Source organism: Diadema antillarum, unplaced genomic scaffold (genome assembly GCF_040938485.1).
Source record: "Diadema antillarum isolate AM-2024a unplaced genomic scaffold, OU_Dant_1.0 scf00000083, whole genome shotgun sequence".
In the NCBI taxonomy this organism is placed as follows: Eukaryota; Metazoa; Echinodermata; class Echinoidea; order Diadematoida; family Diadematidae; genus Diadema; species Diadema antillarum.
In genome coordinates this window covers 1,014,019-1,039,608 of record NW_027270972.1, presented here as the reverse complement: position 1 = coordinate 1,039,608, position 25,590 = coordinate 1,014,019, and the positions used below count along the sequence as shown (strand labels likewise).

Below are 25,590 nucleotides of genomic sequence, written 5' to 3'. Positions count from 1 at the left end.
ATGCGTACATGTATATGTGACCCGCTACAACAAAAGGATCCTAAAGTCGCTGACGGGCGAGCCAAGCATTGCCCAGAAAAATGCTATTTTCAGGCCTTTCCTTTGATCATTTAGCTTCGAAATTTCGGCAGATGATAGAAGATACATTAGACTACAAAATTATGTAAAAACAGAAATCCGAACGTTTGGACAGATTTTGGTGATCTGACTTCAAACTTGATTTTCTCGGCTCACCCGTCTGCGACTTTAGGATCCTTTTGTTGTAGCGGGTCACATATCATTCCCCTGCTTTCTGAAAGAGGTTAGTCAGGTGCTCAAGCTAGAAAAGTGAAAGTACTGTACATGTATGTTGAATTTTCTTAATATATTGTTGTCTATGCATGATGTCATAAACTCTAGCAGTCTCCTTATCCTGTCATTACAACTCAAAAACTTTAAAAATTCATAACTTTTGCATCGATTGTCTGATTTTTCTCAAACTTTCACTGATATGTTAATAATGTTGCTAGCTGCTTTCACTCAATCCACATTGCTCTTTGGGTTTTGGTTTCCTGTAAAACCAACTGACAGTCACCAGACCATGTCCTTTAAAGGGATCATACAGTTTTGGTTGAGACCTAATTTCAGGTTTCTAACATTTTTGGTGAGATAATGAGAAACCTCTTATGAAATATGAAAGAGCATGTAATTTCATGAGGAATTCAACGTTTATTTGATGAAAATTGGCTTTGAAATGGCTGATATCTAAAAAAGAGCGATTCTAATAAAGTGTGGGACCCACACTTTATTACGATCGCTTTGTTTTACTTTGTTTTTGGATGTTACAGCTATTCCAAACCCGATTTTCATCAAATAAACTTTGAATTCCTCTTAAAGTGGTATGCTCTGTACTATATCATAAGTGTTTTCTTGGTATCTCGCAAAAAGTTAAAAGCCCAATTCTCATCTCCACCAATACTGTACTATCCCTTTAATAGTCAAGGCTAGTTCCTGAAAGAAGAGATTCCAAGTTTCAAAATGTTTTGCTGATCAAATTGTAAAAGAATGATCCTATAAACATTGCTTTGTGAGATAAAAGGGTGTCATTAAAACGTATAAGTACACATGAGGACACCATTTGCAAACACTTTCTCAAGTGCTTTACATATAAAGATTACCAGGTTGTCCTTAAATTAATTAGCACACTCATACAGATTACTATTCATAACATGAATTTCACGAAATCATGAAAAACATGGGTCCACAAGTTAGTGTGAGTGTGTGTGTGCATGTGCGTGTATGTGCATGTGTGAATGCCAGAATTTTCTACTTGTTACTGGAATCATGAATGCCATATCAATGTTCTCTACAATTACGAATACATGCTGCATAGTTTCATTACAGTCATGTTCACTATTTTACAGTGCACATGATAATTTTATCTTTGATGCACAGTCCAGCATATTGATGGTACTTCACTATTTCACACGCATAAAAAAGTCTAAATGTCATGGCGCAGTGTGTTCAACAAGAAACATTTATTTCTTAGCCTCTCACGATGTGGCTTTGCTATAGAAGAAAGCATCTTTAAATAATGAAAAATAGAAGGTTGTGGTTGCTGTACATTATCAACGATACACCAACAAATATTACTTTTAGTTATACATTCATTGTACATGTATAGAGTTTGTACACACATATCTTACTATAATGTAAATCAATGCATTAGAACAAATGTGACACCTCCAAGTTAAGCACTACATATCAGGCATTTTGACAAATATTGCATAACTCCTTTTAATAGCCACAGTATATTTAAAAAATAGCATGTAGGTATGTAAAATGTAAACATGCATAGCTTTAGACTAACACCAGTTAATCCCCAAACATGAAAAACAATGCACATATCAAATATTACTATTAAAGGACAAGTTCACCTTCATAGACATGTGGGTTGAGTGAATGCAACGATATTAGTAGAACACATCAGTGAGAGTTTGAGGAAAATCGGACAATCTGTTCAAAAGTTATGAATTTTTAAAGTTTCTGCTCACTCAAGGCTGGATGAGAAGACTACTATAGCTCGTGATGTCAAATGTGTACAACGATATAAAGAAAGATTAAAGAAAATTCAACATATTTTCACTTTTCTCGCATAACAAATGAACACTTGACTTCTCTCTTTCAGAAGGCAAGGGGAATAATATTACCCTTAACATATGTCAGTAACAAGTCGAAGAAATGTGCACTTTATTCAAAAAGTGAAGTTTTGTGAAATTCTCTTTTTATTTTCTTTACGTCGTTGTACACATGTGACATCATACACTGTAGTAGTTTTCTCATCCAGCAGTGACTGTGCAGATACTTTAAAAATTCGTAACTTTTGAAAGGATTGTCCGATTTTCCCCAAACTTTCACTGTGTTCTACAAATATTGTTGCATTCATTCAATCCACATGCATATGAAGGTAAACTTGTCCTTTAAGGAACAGACATGACAAGAATTCTGACATTTGCACAATAGAAATACACTGTAATATAAACAACGTACAATGTACTGTCAAAGTGGAAATTTTCGCGGTGTTGAAATTTTCGCGCATTTCGCGCAACGAGAAGCTAGCGCAAAAATAAAAGCACACAAATATTTTTGCTTGCCATATGTTCCAGTACTTGATGTCTTGATTCCTCAGAATTAAAAACACGCGAAAGTCTTCTGACACGGCCAAGCGCGAAAAATTAGTCGCGCGAAAATATCCACTTTTACAGTAATTCATGAGATGAACAGTGTCTTTGTCTTTAACTGTTCAGCTATCAGAAATGTTGATATATTGAAAGAAAGGGGCCAGTCCTGAGGAAGTCATTATAATGGGAGTCACCTGTGTAATTGTGCTTACTGGATATTCAGGAAGTCAAGTCAAGCAAACCGAATGTCAGATGACCTCTTTAAATTCAAGACTCTTTCCAACTAGACATTCCATGACGTAACAACTGAACCTAGGCTAGAGTTTGCCTGTGCGAAGGCAACAAAAAATTATATAAAATTATGAAATCATGTGCGAAGGTATTTACAGTTTGAAGCTACAGAATACACACATCCAGACAAACACTACACTCATGCACACATGAATGCATACTACTATAGACACGCATATACATGCATAAAGTCATGAATAAAATGTACATGTACAACATGGTACAGGCATTCATACTTTATACTTACATATATATTGTTCTTTGGAACACAAGTATCCATACCGCTTATTAAAAATACGGAATACAGGCTAACCCCGTATACAATGAGGTCGCCGAGACTGCTGATGCCGATCTTACCTCATTATAACTTTTACCACGTACACTGTACATGTATAATGCACTAAAAAAGAAGACCAGATAAATACAGCAATGGAATATTAGGACTGCCAATTCACATTGTTATTAGTGGTACACACTGTAGCTCATTGTAAGCAAACTTGTTTTAACAGGATTTCCTGAAATAAGTTGTGATGTTGCAGACTTTTTTTTTTCACAGAGGCCTTCTAATATCTGAGTAAGAGAAATGAAAGACTTTATATAAGTTAGGTTAAAACTGAGAAGCACAGAAATGCATTGCATCAAAGACCTGAGGGTTTAGAGAGGAAATTGACACTGATACTTTTCTTTTCTTTATATCAAAATGAAATCACACCACACACAAATGGAATACAATCATCAAATATTTTTTGAGTGCTGTTAAAATATTCTTTTGCACATCTGGATGAAATGTAGTGATGTAATAACATCTGCATCCCTTGCAACTGATTGACAAATTGCCCTTCTTTGATATTTGAATAAACACAGATTATTCAGTGTGTAATAGCTATGAAAAAAAAAATCATAGGCATACATTCTCAACCGGAATTCGAGCCAAAAACCTCCTGATTACTACACAGGTGTCAATTTGTCAATCAGTTTCGATGAAAACGACTCAATGCAAGAATCATTAATTTAGATCTGTATCCTTTCACAGACTTTGTAGTACTTTCAATTCATTGCACCAGAGTGTGTGTAACCACTACCCATAGCATACACAAAACTCACAGATATTGACAATGTGTGCACAAGGTCATAGAAAAGCAACTGACGACGATCAAAACAATTGACCACTGATCTAGTGGAATACAAATTTAACTCTTTATGTGCCACGTTCGCACGCCCGATTCAGTCGACCGCGTGCCAAGTTCGCACATTCTGCTCAAACGCACAAACCCGCCCACACCGATCGATAAATCGCCAATTGCCACAGTACAACAAAAGCGTTTCTTGCGGTTCTATTCCTGTCGGGCGTAGCTCACATTTTAGGTGGTGATTGAATATCAAGTGGTGTTACCTGCTGGATTTGTGAGTAAAATCTAACTTTCTGTCACTGTTTTGTGTGCAAAAGTCATGGTTCTACAATAATGTAGCTACTGGTCATTTGAAAGAAAAATAATCATATATTTGTTGTACAATTCACACCAAGCAAAGCTTGACATTTTCTCTACGACTTTGCTCATTACATGTCAAAGGTAACAATTCTTTTTTTTTAAGTTACATAGATTTGAAAAACAGAATGTTTTCCCAAAGCATGACTATGTTGCTGTTCCTGAATAATGGGGCACACATCATGGCACATAAAGACTTAATACACATTGGCCAAGAACTTTCTGCAGCAAGCCTCAAGTTAGATAACAATAAATCACGCATTCCATCATTTTCACCAAAGTCTTATTACAAGTCAAATCTATGGCCATGGTGGTTAATGGCTTTGGCAGCATATACTACGGTTAAAGGCAGCTGGTCCAAATTACAACAATAGATCTGTGAGCCAAATTGAGATCTAAGTAGAAGTCTGCCTGGCCTATAATCCTTTCCATGAAATTAACAGTACTCTGAATACATGGCACTCAAAGTCGAACCTTTCTGTGCTAGGGACTTTGGATGGTGTGCAAAATGCTATGGGGTTTTTTGTGACAATCAGCATTCCAAGGACACAAAGGGGTTATTATAGAATGTTTATGGATGAATGGTTCTGCTGCTTCATCATAAACTTAGCCTGGACACGAACATGGTTCATGAGTTCATATCATCTGTTAGTAGTTAAAAATCATGATGATGATCAATGACATCATGCACTGCACACATTTTTCTTTTGACTTAATTTCTTCAAAGTACTTTTGTGTACTAATGTTACCAAACAATTTGTGCAAATATATTCACAACTTTCTCTTGAGGACGAGCTTATTTTGCTATGACAAGCATTTCCCATAGACATCTGCCCGAGTATACCTCAACAACAACCTCGTGAAAATCTGGGTTGATGGTTTTACATCGAAAAGATTGTCACATGACTAACTTAGTAGTCCACTGCCTGGATTGTTTTGTGTGATCATTTACCGCGCGCACTCACCGCTACAGCACGCGTATGTTATTTTTTCCCCACCGTACGCTTTGTGCATTCATTTACCGCGCACGCGCGTATCTCAGGTGTACAGGTTTGTTGGCATCGAGTGGTTACAGGGGATAGCGCGATAAGCTGTGGAGCGGCGCACTGAGGTGGATGCGTAATAATAAAAATCATCCAGAATCTGGACTACTAACTTAGTGACATACATTCATTCAACATGAAAAAAAAAAAAAATTTAGGTACATAATTCACTCAATTTCAAATTTCTTGATGCTACATTATTTTTTTGAAATATTACAGGTACCAAGATTAAAGCTGCTTGATTTAATGTTTAATACATTGAGAACATCATATGACTTTAATATTGAAACTATCAAAGAAAGTTTATTTTTAAAAGAGGCAAGCCATTGCAAAACAGTAGTACAGTCCTAATATTAATGTGGATGGATGTACTGATGAATTTCATAAAAGAAAATCTAATTTGAATGACTCAAGAGCTAACAGCACACAAACTAGCGAACTGTACTGCATAACACAGAGCCATATTTCTCATTTCAATATGGCCTTTCAAAGAAGTTCATGCTGAATATTCCACCTTAATATCAAAAGTTTCCAAATGTTAAATTAAAAAAAAAATCATTCTCCAACTAGTGTTAGTCCTTGTTGGGCAAGCATTTCTTTTATAAATACATCTTGGCAGAAAAGGTATTTCGTGGATTGTCTACAAATGTTCAAAAAGTTTGATACTAAATAATGTTATTTTTTCTGATTAATAAACATTGGTAACAGGGTGGGACAGTTTTAAAGCATCATTTTTGAAGACTGTTTTAGAAATGCATATTTGAGAATCTTTCTCTTTTGTCATTTGTGACAATACTGATTAGAATATATAAGATCTATGTCATCTGGCAAGATGGATCATAATTGATTAATTTCCTGACTAGTATAGGCAAAACAGAACAAGTAAAGTTTGCAGCACATTCTCCAGAAATGTCATATTTGGACAACACAGGTTTACTAGACAATTACAACAGAGAGAAATTTGTTATCATTTTTGTACATTTTCTTTGATTTTCTAAATTCAAGAATGGCAGATCACTCAATATTTTATCAAGAGGCTGTTAGTTCCAAAATTTTCTGAAAAATATGCAGCATAAATTTGGCAAGTTGTTTGATATAGATATTTGAGTTGATAACAAGTGTATTTTAAACGTGCATTGATCATCTATGGCGTATTTGGGCTAAAATGTTGTCAGATGTCTTCTAATGACTCTTGGCCCTGTTGCATAAATGCTGAGATCAATAGTTGAGATCAAATATAAGTCAGAAAATCAAACATAAGTCTCTGAATACTTAATTCTGATTGACTGATGCCTGACTCACATTTGATTGCATCTGTTTATGCAACAGGGCCCTGGAGAGATATTCACATTGTGTTTGCATCCAGTAAACTTCAGTAAAGTTTGTTCATCTTAGCTCTTTATGAAAAACAAGATGTCATATCAGCCTCAGGAATTCTTGCGTATGAATGTATCAAACATATCATACAAATATTTTTCAAGAAGGAACTTTTTTTCTCTCTCTGGTTCTCTCCCTCTAACTCACTCTTTTCCATTTACATGGACATTATGATTATATCACATTCATTTTTTTTTCATTTCTTATGAACCTTATGATATCAATTGTATATTATATGAATATATTTTTACATGCAGTGTAACACTGTTTAAAGTTAAGACTGTAATTGCTTAACTTTCCCTCTCTCATACATCTTCTTCCTTTCCTATCTACTCATGCAACGCAAGACACTGTGTCATTCAAAATGATTCATATGAATAACGGCACTCATTTATTCCTCAGCAAAACTGAATGATTTGAAGCTAAACTGTTATCTCTTTTCAAATCTTTGATATCTAATTTCTTGTTTCTCTCCCTCTCTCTTCTTTTCTCTTCTATTGCCTTTGGATTTCACTCTGTAAGCTTAATATCACGGCTCATTACCTACTTGAGTAATTTTGTTTTTATCAAAGTGTGTTGTTGTTTTTTAACTTATGTGCATGGTGTATACATAACATGATGATGTTATTTATCTTGTCTTTGTTATGCATACTTAGCTTATCATTACTATTTTCCTTTTCTAGAAATCTTCAACCAATTCAAAGACTACTAGCAGGTTACAAACTAAACATCACTGGGACCTTCTTAATGGAAGTTTTTAATATGTGTTGATGTCACCCGTAGATGAAACTTTCCTAATGTGAATGAAAAGACAAAAATACATACAATGCAGCCGACAATAAATAAGTTTGTGCAACTCTACAAGGACTTTTATACCAAGCCTCAACCACTGGAATACTTCAGCAGGGAATGTCTTAATCTCACCAAAATGGTAAGTTTTGTCGAACAACGATCTGGTTTAGCTGCGGATAGAAAAATACTCAGTAGTTTCAACACAGGTGCAGCTCTTGAGATCGTTTTTCTATTTGTTCTACGCAAAGACAGATAAGATAATTTCCCAGATGCGATGTTGCTCGTAATAGGCACCTTTTGCTACAAATTGAAGGCATGTATCAAAATAGAATGTGCGGGACTACATCAGGCCCACATATTGTACAGCTGAAGTACATTGTGAACACATGGCCCTGTCAGGCACTTGTTTGGAATGGTAGTTGAAGATGCTCTACACAATACATGCAGATTTGAATCATCCACATTCCTGAGCTTTTGTATGAACCAATGGGATTGGAGGAGAAGACAAATAAAGTTAAATATTTCTGCACATTCTCTAACATTTTCATCCTGAATAAATGGGAGAAAAAAGGCATTAACTTTCAGCTCGTATTATGACTGCATTCTGGTCGTTGGCAAAAAGTGAGGTGTTGCCATGACGACAAGGCCTCCCTGCAATCATCTGCTGCCATTGGCGTCATCCGACGAGCTCCCTGATTGGTGGATTCTTGAGAAGGTGGCAGACATCTCCTTAGGCCTGGCTATTGGTAGCCACTTGTAGTCTGGGGTCTCTTGACTGGGCCCCAGTGTCCAGCTGTACCTCTGGACAATGTACTCACTGACCGTCTGTGGACAATGCATGAAAAATCAGGGAACGCTGTAATGCCAGCATTTCTAGGTTCCATCAAGAGACTATGAAAATCTGATTACTTGGAATACCACTAGTAGAACAGACAAGATTTGTCACCTTTCCATGCTCTGAAATGTTCAGTGAGTCTTTGCTTCCATATAAAGTTTCTCCAAGTAAAAAAAAAAAAAAATCTTTTCTCGGTTGGGAGTAGTGCATCTTTCAAACTTCATGATATAAGCCCATTCATGGATAGACCTTGTCCACAAAGGAGGAAAAAAACAACAACAACCTAAAAGCAACAACAGAAAAAAAAAAATGAAAACCCAAAATAAACTTTGAATTATCATACATTGACGGGTATGGTTGCTCTGGCTGAATGAATACTGATCACACGAAATTTAGGACCACATCCTGTTAAAAAACTGCATGGATTCAAATATAATATCAGAGAAAAACCAACCTCTTTTTGAATGCTTTCACTATGCACTCCCCTTGCATGTACTTCCTCTCTGGCTGTTAGCCATTTTGACTTCATAATTTTATGTAACATGTAAATTCTGACATTGATTTAGACATAGTGTTGGCTTAGGGATGACAAAGTATTTCAAATATCTCTCGAGTGGCAATTTTGTATTACTTTCATTTCAGTTGGAGAAATAATGCAACATTTATCCTGTTATTTCTTGAATATGAAATTCCAACCACATGGAAACACTTTTTATTCCACGGGGCAGGGTATACTACGTGCACACCACACAAATGTACAAATAAAAAGACAAAATGGCCAGAGTAATAACTTGGCGGCAAACTTTGTTATTTTGTAAATACTGCTTTTGGATTTGCAAGCTTTCAATACAGATAACCTCAATAGGACCCTGTGAAAATGAAAATAATTTTTCAGGCTCCAAATTGAGACAGGCCCTGATGCTGGAAACAAATCAATGCAATCTAACATCAGGCTACACCCTGAAAAAAACAAATTAAACAAAACAAAACAAAACAAAACAAAACAAAACAAATCAAAACAAATATTCACCAATTATAGAGCTTTGTATAATACCTGAACAAGAGTTCTCATAAGGGAGGTACCAACACAGCATCGAGGTCCAGCCCCATAGCAGAACAAGAGCTTCTTCTGCTCCTCCAGACTGTGAGATGGCATAGAGATCGAGTAGGAATATTGGTATTTGATGTTCATTATCCTTCTTTATGAATCAAGACATTCATTTTTTCACTTGAATACAGAATCATATCACAATCATTTGACATAGAATACTGTAAAATGAGGAATGTTCGCGTGCATTTTAATTTCGCAAATTTCACGAGTTGCAACATTCGTGAAATTAAAATGCACACAAAAGTTCTTGCCAACACAATATGCATTGGATGCCAGTGGCAAGTCACGAAAATTTCAAGCTGCTAGAAAGGCCGTCAGCTCCAATCGCGAAGTTTTCATGCCGCGAATATATTGTGTTTTACAGTACATCAGTGTAACGTGATATATCATACAAATGGACAGAAGTCCTACTCATAAAATTTCTCTTTATGCTGAAGTACATTGTACACTAATATTAATTCTTCTTTGGTTTATCATAATATTCTAAACACTAATATTAATTCTTATTTGGTTTATCATAATATTCTAACATTTGTCATTACAACTGTTATCCACTCCAACCACACTCCACTGCTTAAATATAAAGTTGTGATCATGTAAATGGGCATTCAGGTAATCATTAGATTCTTTTCTAGGATATGACCCTGAAAGTTTCAGTGTCTACAGCCCATCAATCTTGTGTCAAAAACACTAGGTCATCTGATGAAAATATTAAACTTTCAAATCTGACAGTGCACCTGTGCCTCTGTTTACAAGACATATAGCAGTGGACGTGTTCTACATTCTCAAAAATCCACTGGTATGCCTTCACTTGCATTATGTCTTATTCAATATAAACCATGGTCACACTGGCAAAACTTCCCAAACTTGAATTTCCCGAAGTTGACATTCTTAAAGCTTGGCCAGTTTGAACGCAAACTTCCTGAAAACTTCTAGAGAATTTCCCACTAAAACTAGGGAAATTTTCCAAACCCCAGCAAATCTTCTTGAAGTTTGTGCAGTCTGAATGCACACAGCTGCAACTTTGCAAAGTTTGTCAGGTGAAAAGTCTACTTTATGTTTGCAGTGCCTCCAAAGCATATGCTCATTGGAATGTACATGTGTGCATTGTTTGAACATATCCCAAGTACTCACTGCATTTGCCAGTAAGCTGTCAGACGACACATGTTGTTTTCTTTGTTGCGCATGAGCACCAGTGACCCAAACTTCAAGAACTTATCAAGGACTGAAACCTCAAGAAGTTTGGCCGCCAGTATGAACAGACAAGTAAACTTACAAAGTGTTCGCAGAGTTAAAATTCTTTAAGTTGAATTTCTCAAAATTTTGCTTATGGGACTGTAGCTATAAACTTTATTCTGCAACAGCTTGACAGAGAATGGATATCAATGTCATTGTAATGCGTCATCACTTCCGGCGAAAAACAAAAAAAAAAGATCAGAGAATGAACTTACTTGACTGCCCAACGGAGGGGATCATAACTATCTGGATTAGTGAAAGCTTTTGGATCCCTGTGGGCCATGGATGACACATAGATGATTCCGTAACCCTTGGGAATCTTGTAGCCATCCAACACAAAGTCCTGACAGATACATGTATAATTATAAACTTGAGTCATCTTGTGTATATACTTGGATATAATGCCACGGTTCCACAAAATCTTCATGTTAAAAACTTGCTTTAGACCTATCCTTTCATGCAAATTGAAGTCATTTCATGCCTTGCGGCCGTATGTGTTGTATGGTCAGCAGTGTCTGGTGATCTACCCAAACAGCTCAATATACCAGTGCTTCAACAACAATGACAGAGCTCATATGCCCATCTACTATTTTAAACAATAGACACATTTAGATACCTGAAGTATGAAATTAATATTTACATGAGAATTCCCACTGTGTAAGGTCTACAATTTGTGCATGTATATCCTACAATAAAGGGTTTATAACATACACAAGAGTAATCACATTGCAAGTGAGTAATTAGCAACAAAGTATGATGGGAACAAAATAATCTATTCAATAAATCAGTATTTCCTCAATACATATCAGTCTTAAGAATTACATTTGGAGTCAGATTTCTCTGTATGGAGTGTAAATGCAAGAATGCAGGCAAGAAATTGTGTGCTCATTTCAAATGGCACTTCCATATATACATATTATTGTTAATATCGATGTGATGGCCATGCCAATACCAGTCCCTGCTATCATTCGTGCAGGGAGAGGGAGACAGGGCTTCCATTACCTTGGTAACCAGCCTCCTCCCTCCAATCACAGGAGGCCAAAGTCGCTCCGTCTCCAACAAACACCAATTCAAGAACTCACTATCTTCTCTGGCTCTCTCCTGTAAGCATTCCTGCACAGACATTTTAATTGCAATAGTGTTGAGAACATTTTGAAAATAAATTAACCCTTTAAAAATCCGAACACTTGTAACTAACTTGCTGACCCACTTCATCAGCATTTGATTTAAAATCATAACCTCCCCTTCCAATAAAAAAACAAACAAACAAACAAACAAACAATAACCCCCCCCCCCAAAAAAAAAAAAAAAAAAAAAAATACAACAATTCTAGCTGGAAAAATTAGCATATTGCAAACACAAGATGTAAGGGGAAAAACATGAAATGAGTACCAGGTACACTGTATACAAAATACCTTGGGAAACATGTTAAGTATGAAACCACAGACAAGCAGAAATGTGCAGAGGAAACGAACAAGATGATACATAGTATGATAACTAGACAAATACCAACGAACAAACCCAAATCATCCACCATAATAATCAGCTTGTGTAATGATGGCAACATGAAGTCAGTAAGCACATTTATGATGACACAATGTACAAAAATTTGTCTCTCTAGTCTCACAAATCCATAACCATGTTGGTAGTCTTGGGCTTATATAGACTTCAGCATCTTTTACGATTTTATTTCAGTTACGTCAGGCTATGTGATGAAAATATTGGATTGAATAGTCAATAGTCAACAGGTATGAATAAGATTTGCCATGTTTCTCTAAAGATGCAGATATTTTGTCAGCTGGAACTAGAAGTTGGGCTTTTTCTGCACTTACCTGACCATTGCTGGACACTGCCTGGACAAAGGAGGCCAATATTGAAGCAATGGCCTTGGGCACCAGAGCCGAGACAAACGGCAGAATATGCTGCTCCAGTTCAGCCTGGTCCTTGAAGCCCGCCCTGTTGGCCCGGTCCATAAAGGACCCCTCAGGCCCCCTCCTGGCGAGTTGCTCTCGAACGAGTTCCAGAAGCCTTTCCTAATGCCAATTATAATTGTCAAAATACAGGGAAGAAACCCATAGACATCTCATGTGCATTTTTAAAAAGAAACCTTAAAGAAGTAACCATGTGCTTGCTTGGAATACTGGTAGGTTATTTAAAAGCTACATCCTCAAGCTTGTCAAGGCTTTGCCTCACTTAGCAGGAACAAAAAATCCACTACGCACTGAAATTAAACTGGTTATTACTGTAATCTGCAGATGCCCTACATGTGTGAGTGTTACTGATAAATCTCTGCCATGAAAGCATTATGATACTACAAGATTCTAGTCCTGTATGTTTCAATGTGAATTCAATATTGACCTTCTTTTTGTTGTAAATTTTCAAATTTACTGAAATTGTCTTGCGCATGGAGTGATTTTTTTTTTTTCATTAATTTTTACATCAACTACACCTCTTCTCTCTCTCTCTCTCTCATGGAGTGAGTGAATTATAAAAGAAATCATAGAAAACTATTTTGGTTTTGATGGAAGAAACTAATATGATTACAAAAGCCATCAAATTTCAAACAAAGAATTGTTTACTATCACACATGTACAGGCAACAGATACGGCTATCAGCTTGTAGAGCGCAGTGCCTTGAAGCACCCTTCATATCCTCAAAGCACCGTTGTCTATTACTAGTGGAAAATAGACGATATAGATTGTGACATAGATTTTGAAGGTATTTGCTAATGGACAGGCATACATATGGAATGCACACACAGACACACATACACTAGATATACAGGGAGTTCTTCTGCTGCCAATGGCAACTTACCTTGGCTTCAACTGCTCTCTTATAGGACGAGGACCAATATGAAACCTTAAAGCTGAGCGGTACTGAGATCACACCTAGGACAGTGAAATAAGAGTGAGACTCTATTAACATTGCACTATTGGAGTCCTTCTACTAGTCAACATGTGAAGTGTAATAGTTGCATTCCCTATGAACTGGGGTTGTGCATTTGACATTTCACGATTTTCAAGGCAGATTGCAGGATACTGTACTGCATACACATGTATGATACCTTGTGAAAATCACAAGTCAACTGATACTCGCAAAATTAACAACTCACCAATAGTGCCTCCTAAAAAAAGAAAAGCAATGTCTTCAATGTGTATAGCCCTTGACTTTTGTCTAAAAAGAGATACCTGGTAATACATATATTACTTGTTTTTTAATTATTTTTTCTTGATTGTCAATTCAACCAAGTGTGAAATTGTCATCCAAACCCAGTTTACAGAGTACTATGCTCACAAAGTAGTTGGGAAATAAACTGACTTAGCAACAAGCTTTAATGACCTCTGTGTATACTTTTCACATCTCAAGTTTGCCAAAGGTCCTAAAGCTCTTCCAGCATTCATTGGTCAGATGCAATAAAAACAACCTGAAAGTGCTAAATGCTATAAAATGATAGACACCAAGATTCATTACCGTGCCAGTGAGTTGTCGCAAGAGATGTTACTTCTCTAACCAGCTCGGGTGAGTCCTCGACATCCAGGTCAAAGAAGAGGGCCAGCATGAGTTCCGTTGCAAATTGCTTGAAGAGCGCATAAACCTCCACATCCACTCTGTCCAAAAACAAACAAAGAAACAAGGCATGAAGAGCAAACTTCATAAAATGGGCTTCAGAATCTCTGCAATCTGATTGGTCAATTGCCATGCATTGATTTTTACTGCTCCACAGTGAGCCATGTGTGTGGTAAAATCCAAACAAATGGCTCAAGCCTTGTATAGTGATTTGCAGGTGTACCGGACGCATGATGGGGGAATAAGTTGAATTTCATGAAAGTAAGGGCCAATTTTATAAAGTGAATGATGTACAGGGCTACTACTATTTCGTGGATCGGTAAGAATTGGATGCTCTCATTTCACTTAGAAACTGTCTAGAGCCCACTCGCTGTGCCCGTCGGTTGTGGGTTTAGATAGTTCCAAAGTTAAAATCGCGCATCCAATTCTCACTGATACACTCTGTCCTGCACATCATTTGTAAATTATCTTTTAGTGATTGTGAATTCTATCATCTCATTAGTCAAGTATTTTGTGAATTTTATAAGGTCAATGCCCTGTATGTTGTATTCCATGTTTTGCATTGTTGTTGATACTTGTGCATGTCACAGCTCTGCACACTTGAACTGTTAAAATATGCTACGTGTAGCTTGCAGCACTGCAGCAATAAAGAAAGAAAAAAAGTACAAATTCTAAGTTTCTGAAATAGAGTTGCTTTTATTGGAAATTTACCAATGAAATTGCACTTCAGAATTCATCTATGGATCAAGATCTACACACTAAAATATAGAATTGATACCCCCTGCTTTTTCTCACGAAATGCAGGAAATACCTACAAGAGACACTGAATACATGGATGTTACATTTTTGGCAAAATTCAAAATGACAAATTATTTCTATGAATACATCCATTTTAATAGCTATCCGTTTTAATACCTCCATGTATTTATTCCCTTCCTTATCAATCCACCTGCCTATCTCCTTATCTATGTACGTGCATACAAGCACACATAAAATGTATTTACAGTACATACAGTTGTACATCCTTTATTTACAAGTGCTATCAATCCATCATTGAGTCTCTTTGTTTGCAAGCACTTGTGATCTGTTTACTATACCCATCTATCAAATCTCATCAATTTGTTTTCTAGTAAAAAACAAAACAAAACAAAGCAAAGAAACCTCTGTGCCTTCTCCTAGGAATATCTCCTTTATCATAATCCAAACTGTAATGTTCTTTAAAATTAGTCAAAGTCATTAGTACACTCATAATCTATTTGTACGCAAACTCTGGAGATTACATATGAAGGGAAGTCACTTTGGAGTGAAAGAGCATTTAATACGATAGGTATTTTCTGTTTTGTTTTACATCAACTGGTACTACATATTCACTTTATACATGGTATGCACCCTCCCCCCACCAAAAAGAAAAAAAAAGAACAAAAGTAAACACATGGTATAATGTGATAACCATTTTCAACATTTTTCAAACAGAACTGAGGCCGGAATCACATGCCAAGAAAGAAGTAAGTTTCACCTGCAACTACAAATTGTAGGTGCCCTGACTTTTCACAACTATTTTGACATACTTTTTCAAGTGCATATCATTGATTTTACATTTTAGTCGAGTTGATAATGATGATGATGATAACAGTAATGATAATCATTATCATCATCATAATCATCACCATCATCATCATTATGGTACTAAAAATGATCTACTACTGCTACTACCAGTGATGATAATGATCACGATATATATGAAACAATCACAATTACAATCACAATGACTATATTAGCGACACACTTTTTAGGAGTAGGAAATAAAGAGTTCATCAAGACAAAGTAAACATGAAATTCACTCCTCACGCCAACTCTTCAGAGCAATGAAATAGTTAACAAACCTCAGGTTGCTAACATCAGACATCATTTCTAGGCAAATGTGTTATTGATTGTCTTTTGCTGTATTAAAGTTCAGTTAGCGTGTAAACGGATGTGGTATGCTATGTCAGGAAGCAGGAAATATTGACTGCTATTCTATTCTGACTCATTTCAGCAGGAAAACTGTGTGAAAATATGTGATTTAGGTGTCCATGCATCTGTGAATGAAGATGTACAAAATAAAACTGAAAATGAAGCCACTAAATATTTCTTGAGGAGAAGGAGGGGCAGTAAAAACTCAACTCTTTTAATATCCGACTACAATACAGAATTGTACATGTGTATAATGTGTCCTTCATTTGACTTGATTTGACTATGGTTTTTCTGGGGCATGCGACATTTCATTCTAGAAAATATTATCAAGTACAGTCAGCATGTTTTTAATCTGTGCACTGCATGCAACTTCTACAAAAACTATACAGGTGTAGAGGAATTTATCAGTTTCTTATCTATATCTAAAGGAAAGCAAAACATCCAGCAAGATAAAGAGAAAAAGAAAATGATGTGTCGTTACCTGGAGTGTAAGTCACTGAAATGCCTGTGGATGTACTTCTGCAAGATTTGCTGGAAGCGTGGCAAGCCACTCTGAACGAAGACGTGGTGCATGAGGGCGTGAAGCCTGTCAGCCTCTCCTGCCTCCTCAAACATGATGTTGTCGCCATAGAGATTGTGGAGGATGGCTTTGTATCCCAGCTTCATCTTGGTGTGATGCTCTATGGAAAGCCAAATGTTGAGGGGATGGTATAGTTTTGGTTGAGATGAGGATTCAGCCTTTAAATTTTTGCAAGATACTTTAGAAACCACTTTATGAAATGATAAAGAGCAGACGAGTCTGAGAGGAATTCAAAGTTCATTTGATGACAATCGGTTTTGAAATGGATGATATATCAAAAGACAAAGTAAAACAAAGTGATTATAATAAAAGGTGGGTCCCACCTTTTATTAGGATTGCCTTATTTTAGATATCTCACCCATTTCAAAACCAATTTTCATCAAATAAGCTGGAATTCCTCTTAAATAGAATTACACATTTTTTTTTTTTTGTATTTCATAAGAGGTTTCTCATTACCTCAAAAAATCATCAAAACACACTGGAAACCTGTAGCCCCATCTCAACCGAAACTGTACCACCCCTTTACAATATCAGAAAAAATTAACATAGCAAGACAGAAGCTTATCTTCTCAAATGAGAGTCACATTTACTATATTTCTCTCAGTTCATATTTGTATTGTAAATGAATTACTGGTATTAACCTGTCGAAGACTAGTGCAAGGGAAATATGTGTTGACAGCAAAATTAGCTCATCCTCAATGGGTTAACATGCAGTTACACTTCTCTGCAGACTGCAGTTGTCAGTGTTTTTTTTTTTTTTCAGCCCTTCCTCCTCCCCCATTTGAAACTTGACTGGGTTGACAGCGTGGGACTACCACAATCAAAAGTTGTTAATGGAGAATGTGAACAGTTTGGTAATTTGCAAGAATCATCTCGTCTGAACTGAGCACAAAATTATGGGGCATATTTTAAGAAACCTTGAGAGAAAGTGAGAATACATACACAATGTAATAATTGTCTAACACAGCGATTAATTAATCAAACCATAAGTAATCAGAGCTTGGGCTCAAATGGACTTAGCTATAGGTTCACAAAAGAGAGATGCTAAAAAATTTGATGCAACACTCACACACAATGTACATGGTACAACTGATTGAAAACTACTTTTCCCTTTTCTGGTGCCTGGATGAAATCTCAGTAAGATCCGGCCTTTAATACATTGTATGCAACTACTGTACACTAAGTGCTGCACTTCACAGATCCAGCTCAGATTCCAGTTAATATTACAGCAGGTGTGCAAGTGTCATGAATCAATATCACCCACAATGCACCTGGTTTAATTCACACAGTCCCAGAGTGCACATTACCCCATGGCAGTAAGTCATTCAGATGATGCAGGCCACATGCTTACTTGTTGTTGCCATGACAACAGATGGCATCGTCACGCAAGAATCTAATTTGTTCCTCTCTGCAGCCATCTAGTTTCAAGTCCATGGAGGACAAACACATGAAGGCTACACAAACGCTCCATCATTTCATTTTCAATGGTTCTTTTCTATCTACTGTACTGTTGTATATCTTGAAAGCTTTGGCTTAACGGTACATACATTGTACATTATCCTCATCAATAAATCATTATAGAGTTTGAAGAGTCAGTTTGTGACAGACAATGTGATATTGTAGCATGGAGGATATATTCATCAATAAGTAGCTAAATTAACGACAAAATTTCTTTTTCCATTCATTTACAGATGTAAGATGTACATTCCTATCATATACATTGTATTGATGACAGTAGAAGTCATACAATGTATACGTTATTTCATGGGTCTTTGATTTTCACAGATTTTGCACGTCAGGTGCTATTCACGAATCTTATAACACTTAATAGTAAATATCAACTCTGGTCCTGACATGAACGTGAAGTACACATGTACATTTCTCCATTTATTACTGTACTCCACAATTGCAAATCTAACCAACTCATGAAATATTGTTGTTGGGATGTCCCCATTCGCACTAAATTAGATCCACTATTTAAAATATATATTATGGCCTTTACAGTAGTTCAGGCTTACATACTATTTACACATGTATATTGACTTCATTTTAATAAATGAACTCATCAACACTTCAAAATTGTCCTTTCCCCCAAGAACTGAAGGCCACAAAACGATGTTCTGGCAAAAAATCTTGGCCAGTCACAATGTACACAACTTTACACCAAAGTCCATTCACCAATACCCTTGAAAATAACACCGGAGCAATACACATGTGTAGTTGCAGGAGCAAATGTCATGTCACCCCATGTCATATGTACCTGTGAGAAGTTCCCTCACGGCAGAGGCAGAACAGACGAACACCGTTGGTTTGTTGAGTATGCGCCCTTGGAATATCCGTGTCCCGTGCTCTTGGATGCGGGACTGGAGGTAGAGCGGGACGTCCCGGTAGAACTCGAGGGACGAGTCGCCCACGATGGGATAGCCGATGTACCCCTTGGGGGTCGCCATGTTCCCCGGGGGATACGGCAACTGGTGGTAAGCTCTCTTTCTAATGCCACTGTTGTTCTCATCTCAGCTGGTCTCAGAACATATCACATCTTGCTGTAGCTCTTATACAACCTGAGAGAAAACAATGAGACAAAAAAAAAAATCATTATTGAAATGAGATCGGAATGATGACAGCAATTTTATTAAAATGATCCATAAACACAGTATTTTGGAAATCATGACCTGAATGTGAATCCTCTAAAAGAGACACAGCTTAATCCTTCGTACGATGTCACACACTCCTACATTGTATCAAATGTTCGAGTTCTGAAGTGCAGAGGCAGCTATGAATCAACTTACAGTTCTATTTATTGATGTGTGGCATTCAGCTCACTGGTGGAAGTGACTGGAAGATCAAGCAAGCTCCACCTCTCATATCATATTTCAGAGGTCAAGCCAAACACACAAGAATCTGTAATAAGATTTGAGAGATTTGTTTGTTTGTTTATTTGTTTTTCAATTACAAATTACAAATACCTCTGAATTAGAATTAGAATTTGTGACTTTGATTTGAATACATATGTTTCCATTTCAGAAATTTATGTAAAATTGTAATCTGCATTCTTCGTGATTTTTTTCTTTAAAATATACTAAAATCATTATTCAAATAATAATGTTCTCTTGTGTGTAACCATTTAATGAAACATTGGGAGAACAAAAGTGACGACAGTTTACTGAAAAATATGGATCTATAAATTTTTGTAGACTACGGGAAGTTGTCGGGTTGTGTCCTCCCCCCAACACTGATTTCTCTTGGCATCACATCCTAATGGATCAGTTGAGGTGAAAATCAGTAATCACTGAAGTGCAAGTAACATCCACAAAACTGAACAGAAGAACACACACAACCCTGGTTACAATGCAAAGTATATGCTTAAATTTACTACATTGACAACCTCTTGCACATCATGATCCATGTAGTTTCCATGGTAATCTGGAAATAACCCTCTTGGCTATAAAGTGACTATGACTCATGTTTAAATTTAGTCTTCATTTGTCAAGTCTATGTACCTCTCTATTCACTACCAGCAAATTTAGCACCAATGTCCTCATAATACAGAACACATTCATGGAGCAAACTAGGTTATTTTTAATGAGAACGATACCAAACACAAAAATTACTAACATTCAACTAGATCTACATCCATGGAGAGATTACTAGTATATATGACAAGTCTGCTGAACTATGGGGAAGGTTTTGATATCATTATAATGGTCATTTTATAGCAGCAATAGATGGGCAGTGCACCACAAACTACAGTAACATCAGTCAAAACAGACATCTCTTCTGAGGTGATCACAAATTGCAATGAAAGACAACTTTCCGACTTTTTGGAGTGGTAACAACATGCCCAATTTCATTCTCATTCTCTTCAATCATATGTTACTCTCTTTACACTAACTTTCATTCAAAACAACTTCCTGTATGGGGCTTAAGCTTTAACTCCTCATGCTTCAATCCCCAAAGTGCAAGACCACTGAGGGTTTGCTTCATTTGCCGATTAGCACAACAGAAGCAGGACTTATTGTGTACACTATATTGTGTGATTTTGGCCCAGTGGGGTTCCTGGGCAGGTTAGAGAGAAAAAAAAAGAGAGTTAACAATTTGGCAAATCTCATACTTGCCAAAAGCCATAAAAGGTATTCTAACTGCTTAAAGAACTACTAGGCAAGGGCTGCTAACTAAAGAACAACTTAAACAATTACTATGCAATAGGAAAGCCAATTATGCTTTGCTTTAATATTATTATTACTATTATTTCTCTTTTTTTTGGGGGGGGGGGGGGAGGGGTAATCCTGTAACAATTAAAAGTTTGCAAAATCAAATTTACAATCAATACTTCTCCCTTCAATTATACTATACATTTCTCACTCTGGATAAGAAAACCTTTATGAATATACTGTTATATGATAAAACAAATTTGTTGGCATTGCACTATGCCAGTTTGATGTTGCTATAATGACATCACGTTAGGATAAAATAACTTACAGCTTCTATTTAAGGGACATGCAAAGACTCTTGAGATGACAGGAAAATGCCTTCACCAATCAGATGAAATAACAGGATCTCTTACCAGCAAAATGTTTTATTTCTCCCATTATCACACTGGTTGGATATCAAAGCACGTATTCCAAAAACATGCTATCAGGTTACGCAAGGCCATTATCTAGGTAATTTTTAGGTGTCAATTAGAGCAAAATAAATAGAACAATATTCTAAATGAGTTTTTTTTTAAAATGTGTGCACTGTATTAATGTGCATTAAATGTGTGTGGGCATGTGCATGATTACATTGTATACACACCATGTTTAAAAGAATCATGTTGTGTATAAAGCCAAAATCTACACAAAACGTCGCTAGCCCGCACAAAGGCCGCTATCGCGCAACACGGATAACAAGTTACCAAATTTGCCTATAGCGGCCTTTGTGCGGGCAAGCAACGATTAAAGGTTCTGCAGCAGCAGATGAACACAGGATATCAACATTACACTAATCAGATCACACTGATCTGCTTTGCTTTCATAAAATCCCATTATACACCATTCTGTTAGAGGTCAAGGCCCTCATTCACCGTCCCTCAGTCATGCACAATGTTGTATATTGTAGAACATCACACCCGACAGACAAATAGGCCGACACATTCCATCAATACTGTTGCCATGGTGACAGCTACAGTCCTTGGTCCCTAATTACAGCATTACTTATGTACCTTTTCAATTTCACCATCTCTCTGATTTCATCAATAGAAACTTGGATAACGCACAATCCAATTACATGTACACTAGGCCTACAGTACATGTGTGTGTACACAAAATATTGACTACGTTGTACGCAAACTTGAGATACAAAGTTGATGTATATTGTAGGTGATATGATATGCAATAATTTCTGAATGGCTGACCCATTCAGAAACTGTCAGTTTTGTTTGGTTTTTTTTTTTCTGATGGCAATATGGAATGTTTTCAGGTGTCATCTTATGAAAGTATACATATGTACATGTATCTGCATTTTTACTTAACAGTCATTATTTCATAGACAGAATGACAAAAAAAATAAATAAATGTGAAAGTGCAATTGTACATATGTACAACTACAATGGGAACTCACTTGCTGCATTAGGACTAGATCTAATTTGACTATTAGGGAAATGTCACTCAAGAAATTGCATGCTGGTAAAGTCACAGATTCAATCATTCCACAAGATGTCTAGGAGTAAAGCAGAAGCCTACTTTGAATAATTATCTGGAAATAGACTGATGTATCACCTGAATTGACTGTACACGTAAATATCTATTTAAAATCGAGTTATTTCCATGTCATATAAGACGTTTTCACATCAGCCCGATAAAAATCCAAGCTCGATACATTTTTCACGATCACAAATTAACGCGCTATTTCATTTCCTATTCACATCAGCCCGAACATTATCAAATAGCGCGCTAGTTCGCATTAATTATCCTGCTATTTCGGAAATTTCCCGAGTTGGACTCGAGAAATTTTCTCGATCAGAGCGATAAAACTAGCGCGCTAATTTGTATTCACATTATCAAATAGCGCACTATTTCATGATCGGGTTAATTTCCCAAGTCAGAAAACAGCGCGCTATTTCGAAACATCGGGCTGATGTGAAAACGCCTATTGCTGTTGGAAAGAGATTAAAACAGTCTTCACATTCCTGGCAAAGTCAGCCATCCAACACAATGCTATAAATATCACAAAGTAATGAAAATACATGCAAATTTTGAACATTATGCCAACTTATCCACTCCATCATGAATAATCAAAAGCCTTCAAAATCAAAACCTTTCTTGTTTTTTTTTTTTTTTTGGGGGGGGGGGGGTGTGCACACACAGAATTACACTTGATCCTAAAATCAAGATAACAGATTTTGAATTAAATTTATATGCATAAAAGACGTTCAACCTAGAATTTCTAAAAAAAACGTCTTTAGAATCTAGTTTGAGTTTGGCTGAATGTACTCTGTACACTCCTACTCCCTACGCCGAGTGAGATAGATACTCTCGTATAAAGTCATAATCTCATATAGTTAGATATGCAAATAGATGTCTAGTCATTCATTAATCTTTAAATATATTCTTGGATTTGGAATAGGTTAACTGCGACAGCCGCCACACGCCTGGCGGCGCGGTCTCCGGGGCTAGGAATAGGTAGACTAGAATTCAGTGCCGGTTACAGTCATTATCTCTCATTGAATAACTACACAAACTAACGCACATGAAATAAGTGGTTTAGGGAAATTCTTTAACATGGTGGTCTGTAGTCCACTTCTGCTTGGCTTATAGTTATGCCATGGGCCATGGCATGGGCCCATGAACTGGACACCGACAACGGTTTGGCATGGTAGCTGCACGACGCGGAAAACTGATCGCATTTACACTAGCTTTACTCCCCGGACCGTCGGGGCGAAAGTCAGTAGCGTACCGATAAGCGTTACGCATCACTAAAGACTAAAGTCAAAGATAAGCTCGGTTTCAAAAGTTAATGCCAACGCTAACTGAGATAGAATATGATCTACGATATTCATGATTAATGAACACTTACTCAAGAATGTAGACGGTAAAACTTCGATCGATAATCTGATATTCAAGTGAATCCCGGGTGACATACGCCGCCTACATGTATGTCATCAAAAGACGACACTACAGACACTTATTATCGTGTGTGTGTAGTCAGCATCCAAATATCTATCTAGCCGAAGCCTGCGATCTTCGCACATCCAACATGTGCGTGGTGTGTTTGTGTGTGATAAGCACGGAAAGCCGGTAGATATGATGCACCCGGATGCTGTGTGGATAAACCATGGGTATCTCTACTCTTCGATCCAAACACTGTGTGCATAATATGTTCCCTTTCGGCATTGATATAATGACGTAGTAAAAATAACTTCCGCATCAGTATTCACGTCACCCTCACCCCCCCCCCCCTCCCCCCACCCTTCTACTCCGCAACATAGAAGGTCCTGAGAAACTATACCTACTAGAGCTACCGATTTTTCTAGACTAGTTTTTAATCTAGCTTATTTTATTTAGGTGGCAACGACGAACATCGCCTCTTCAGGAATACTCTTGATAGATAATAAACCTATTCGTTGTTCTGTTTGGCCCCTTTATGTTTGTACCATACAGGTAGGTCCTACATATTGTACCGATTTAAAGGTACTGCCCAAAAAGAGTAAAGACAAGCCCTACAATTGATTAAGCTATCTATCATGAAAATAATATGAAGAACAAACCACATAACAAGCAAGAAACAACAGTCAAGCTTTTAATACATTTCTGGAAACAAGTCTCATCCCATTAACATGTTGCAGTGCCGTACGCAACCAAACATTATATGAAATCAGATTTAAAAGATGGATGGATATTAGAATACAGACATTGATAGATAGATACCTAGATACTGGGCCAAAGTTTATCAATGAATGGACGTATATAAAAGATGGATAAATAAATGGACAGATGAGTGGATAGATAAATGAATACCATAGTCTTCAGAATAAATTCAATCAAACAAGAAACCAAAACACATAGGCCTGTGTACTTATTATTTCTATCTATCTACTTACTCTCTATCTAAAAAAAATCGAATGAAAATTTTCACTCTAAATAGAGTGAATTTCGAGTGAAATTGGAGTGAATTTTGAGTGAAAATGCTCTTTTTCACTCGTTTTAGAGTGACGTCAGGGATCACTCCAAAATCTTCGAGTGATCCCTGACGTCACTCCAAAATGAGTGAAAATGAGCATTTTCACTCAAAATTCACTCCAATTTCACTCGAAATTCACTCTTTTTTGTATTCACTCTTTTTAGAGTGAAAATTTTCACTCGATTTTTTTCAGAGAGTACCCATCTATCCATCAATTCGTAAGCATGGTAAGTCTAGCCTTTATTAATTTCACCTCTCAGTGTCCTGACTCACCACAAGTGAGCTAAACCATTTGCAATACCGTGATGGTGAGAGAAAAAGACCACAATTCAATTCAATTCAATTCAATTCAATTCAATTCAATTCAATTCAATTCAATTCAATTCAATTCAATTCATTTATTTTCATACTTCTCATTTATGAACATTACAACAGAAATAATAATTCAAGTTCTTTTACCTTGTTAACAATGTGCAGAAAACAAACAATATACATGGTGAT

At 36.6% G+C, this 25,590-nt stretch overlaps 1 protein-coding gene across 1 annotated transcript; it reads right to left on the bottom strand.

The window, feature by feature from the left end:
• Positions 1 to 8,307: 8,307 nt before the first annotated feature.
• Positions 8,308 to 24,096, bottom strand: LOC139717814 (uncharacterized). Its single transcript, XM_071629312.1, has 10 exons — positions 23,986 to 24,096; positions 19,193 to 19,493; positions 16,834 to 17,032; positions 14,304 to 14,440; positions 13,647 to 13,720; positions 12,665 to 12,865; positions 11,835 to 11,945; positions 11,048 to 11,175; positions 9,540 to 9,627; positions 8,308 to 8,475 (listed from the first exon to the last, which is right to left on the bottom strand). Exons 2-10 carry the CDS (start codon positions 19,380 to 19,382, stop codon positions 8,308 to 8,310), a joined length of 1,296 nt encoding a protein of 431 aa, XP_071485413.1. The 5' UTR covers positions 19,383 to 19,493; positions 23,986 to 24,096.
• Between the last annotated feature and the right edge of the window lie 1,494 nt (positions 24,097 to 25,590).

Bases quoted from the DNA above. Each gene is read 5' to 3' on its own strand.
- LOC139717814 (XM_071629312.1), bottom strand. From the start codon at position 19,382: ATGGCGACCCCCAAGGGGTACATCGGCTATCCCATCGTGGGCGACTCG. The intron at 17,033-19,192 runs GTACATATGACA...GGCTTTCCATAG, and splicing joins CGTGAGGGAACTTCTCACAG to AGCATCACACCAAGATGAAG. The intron at 11,176-11,834 runs GTAATGGAAGCC...TGTATCTGTCAG, and splicing joins GGAGGAGGCTGGTTACCAAG to GACTTTGTGTTGGATGGCTA.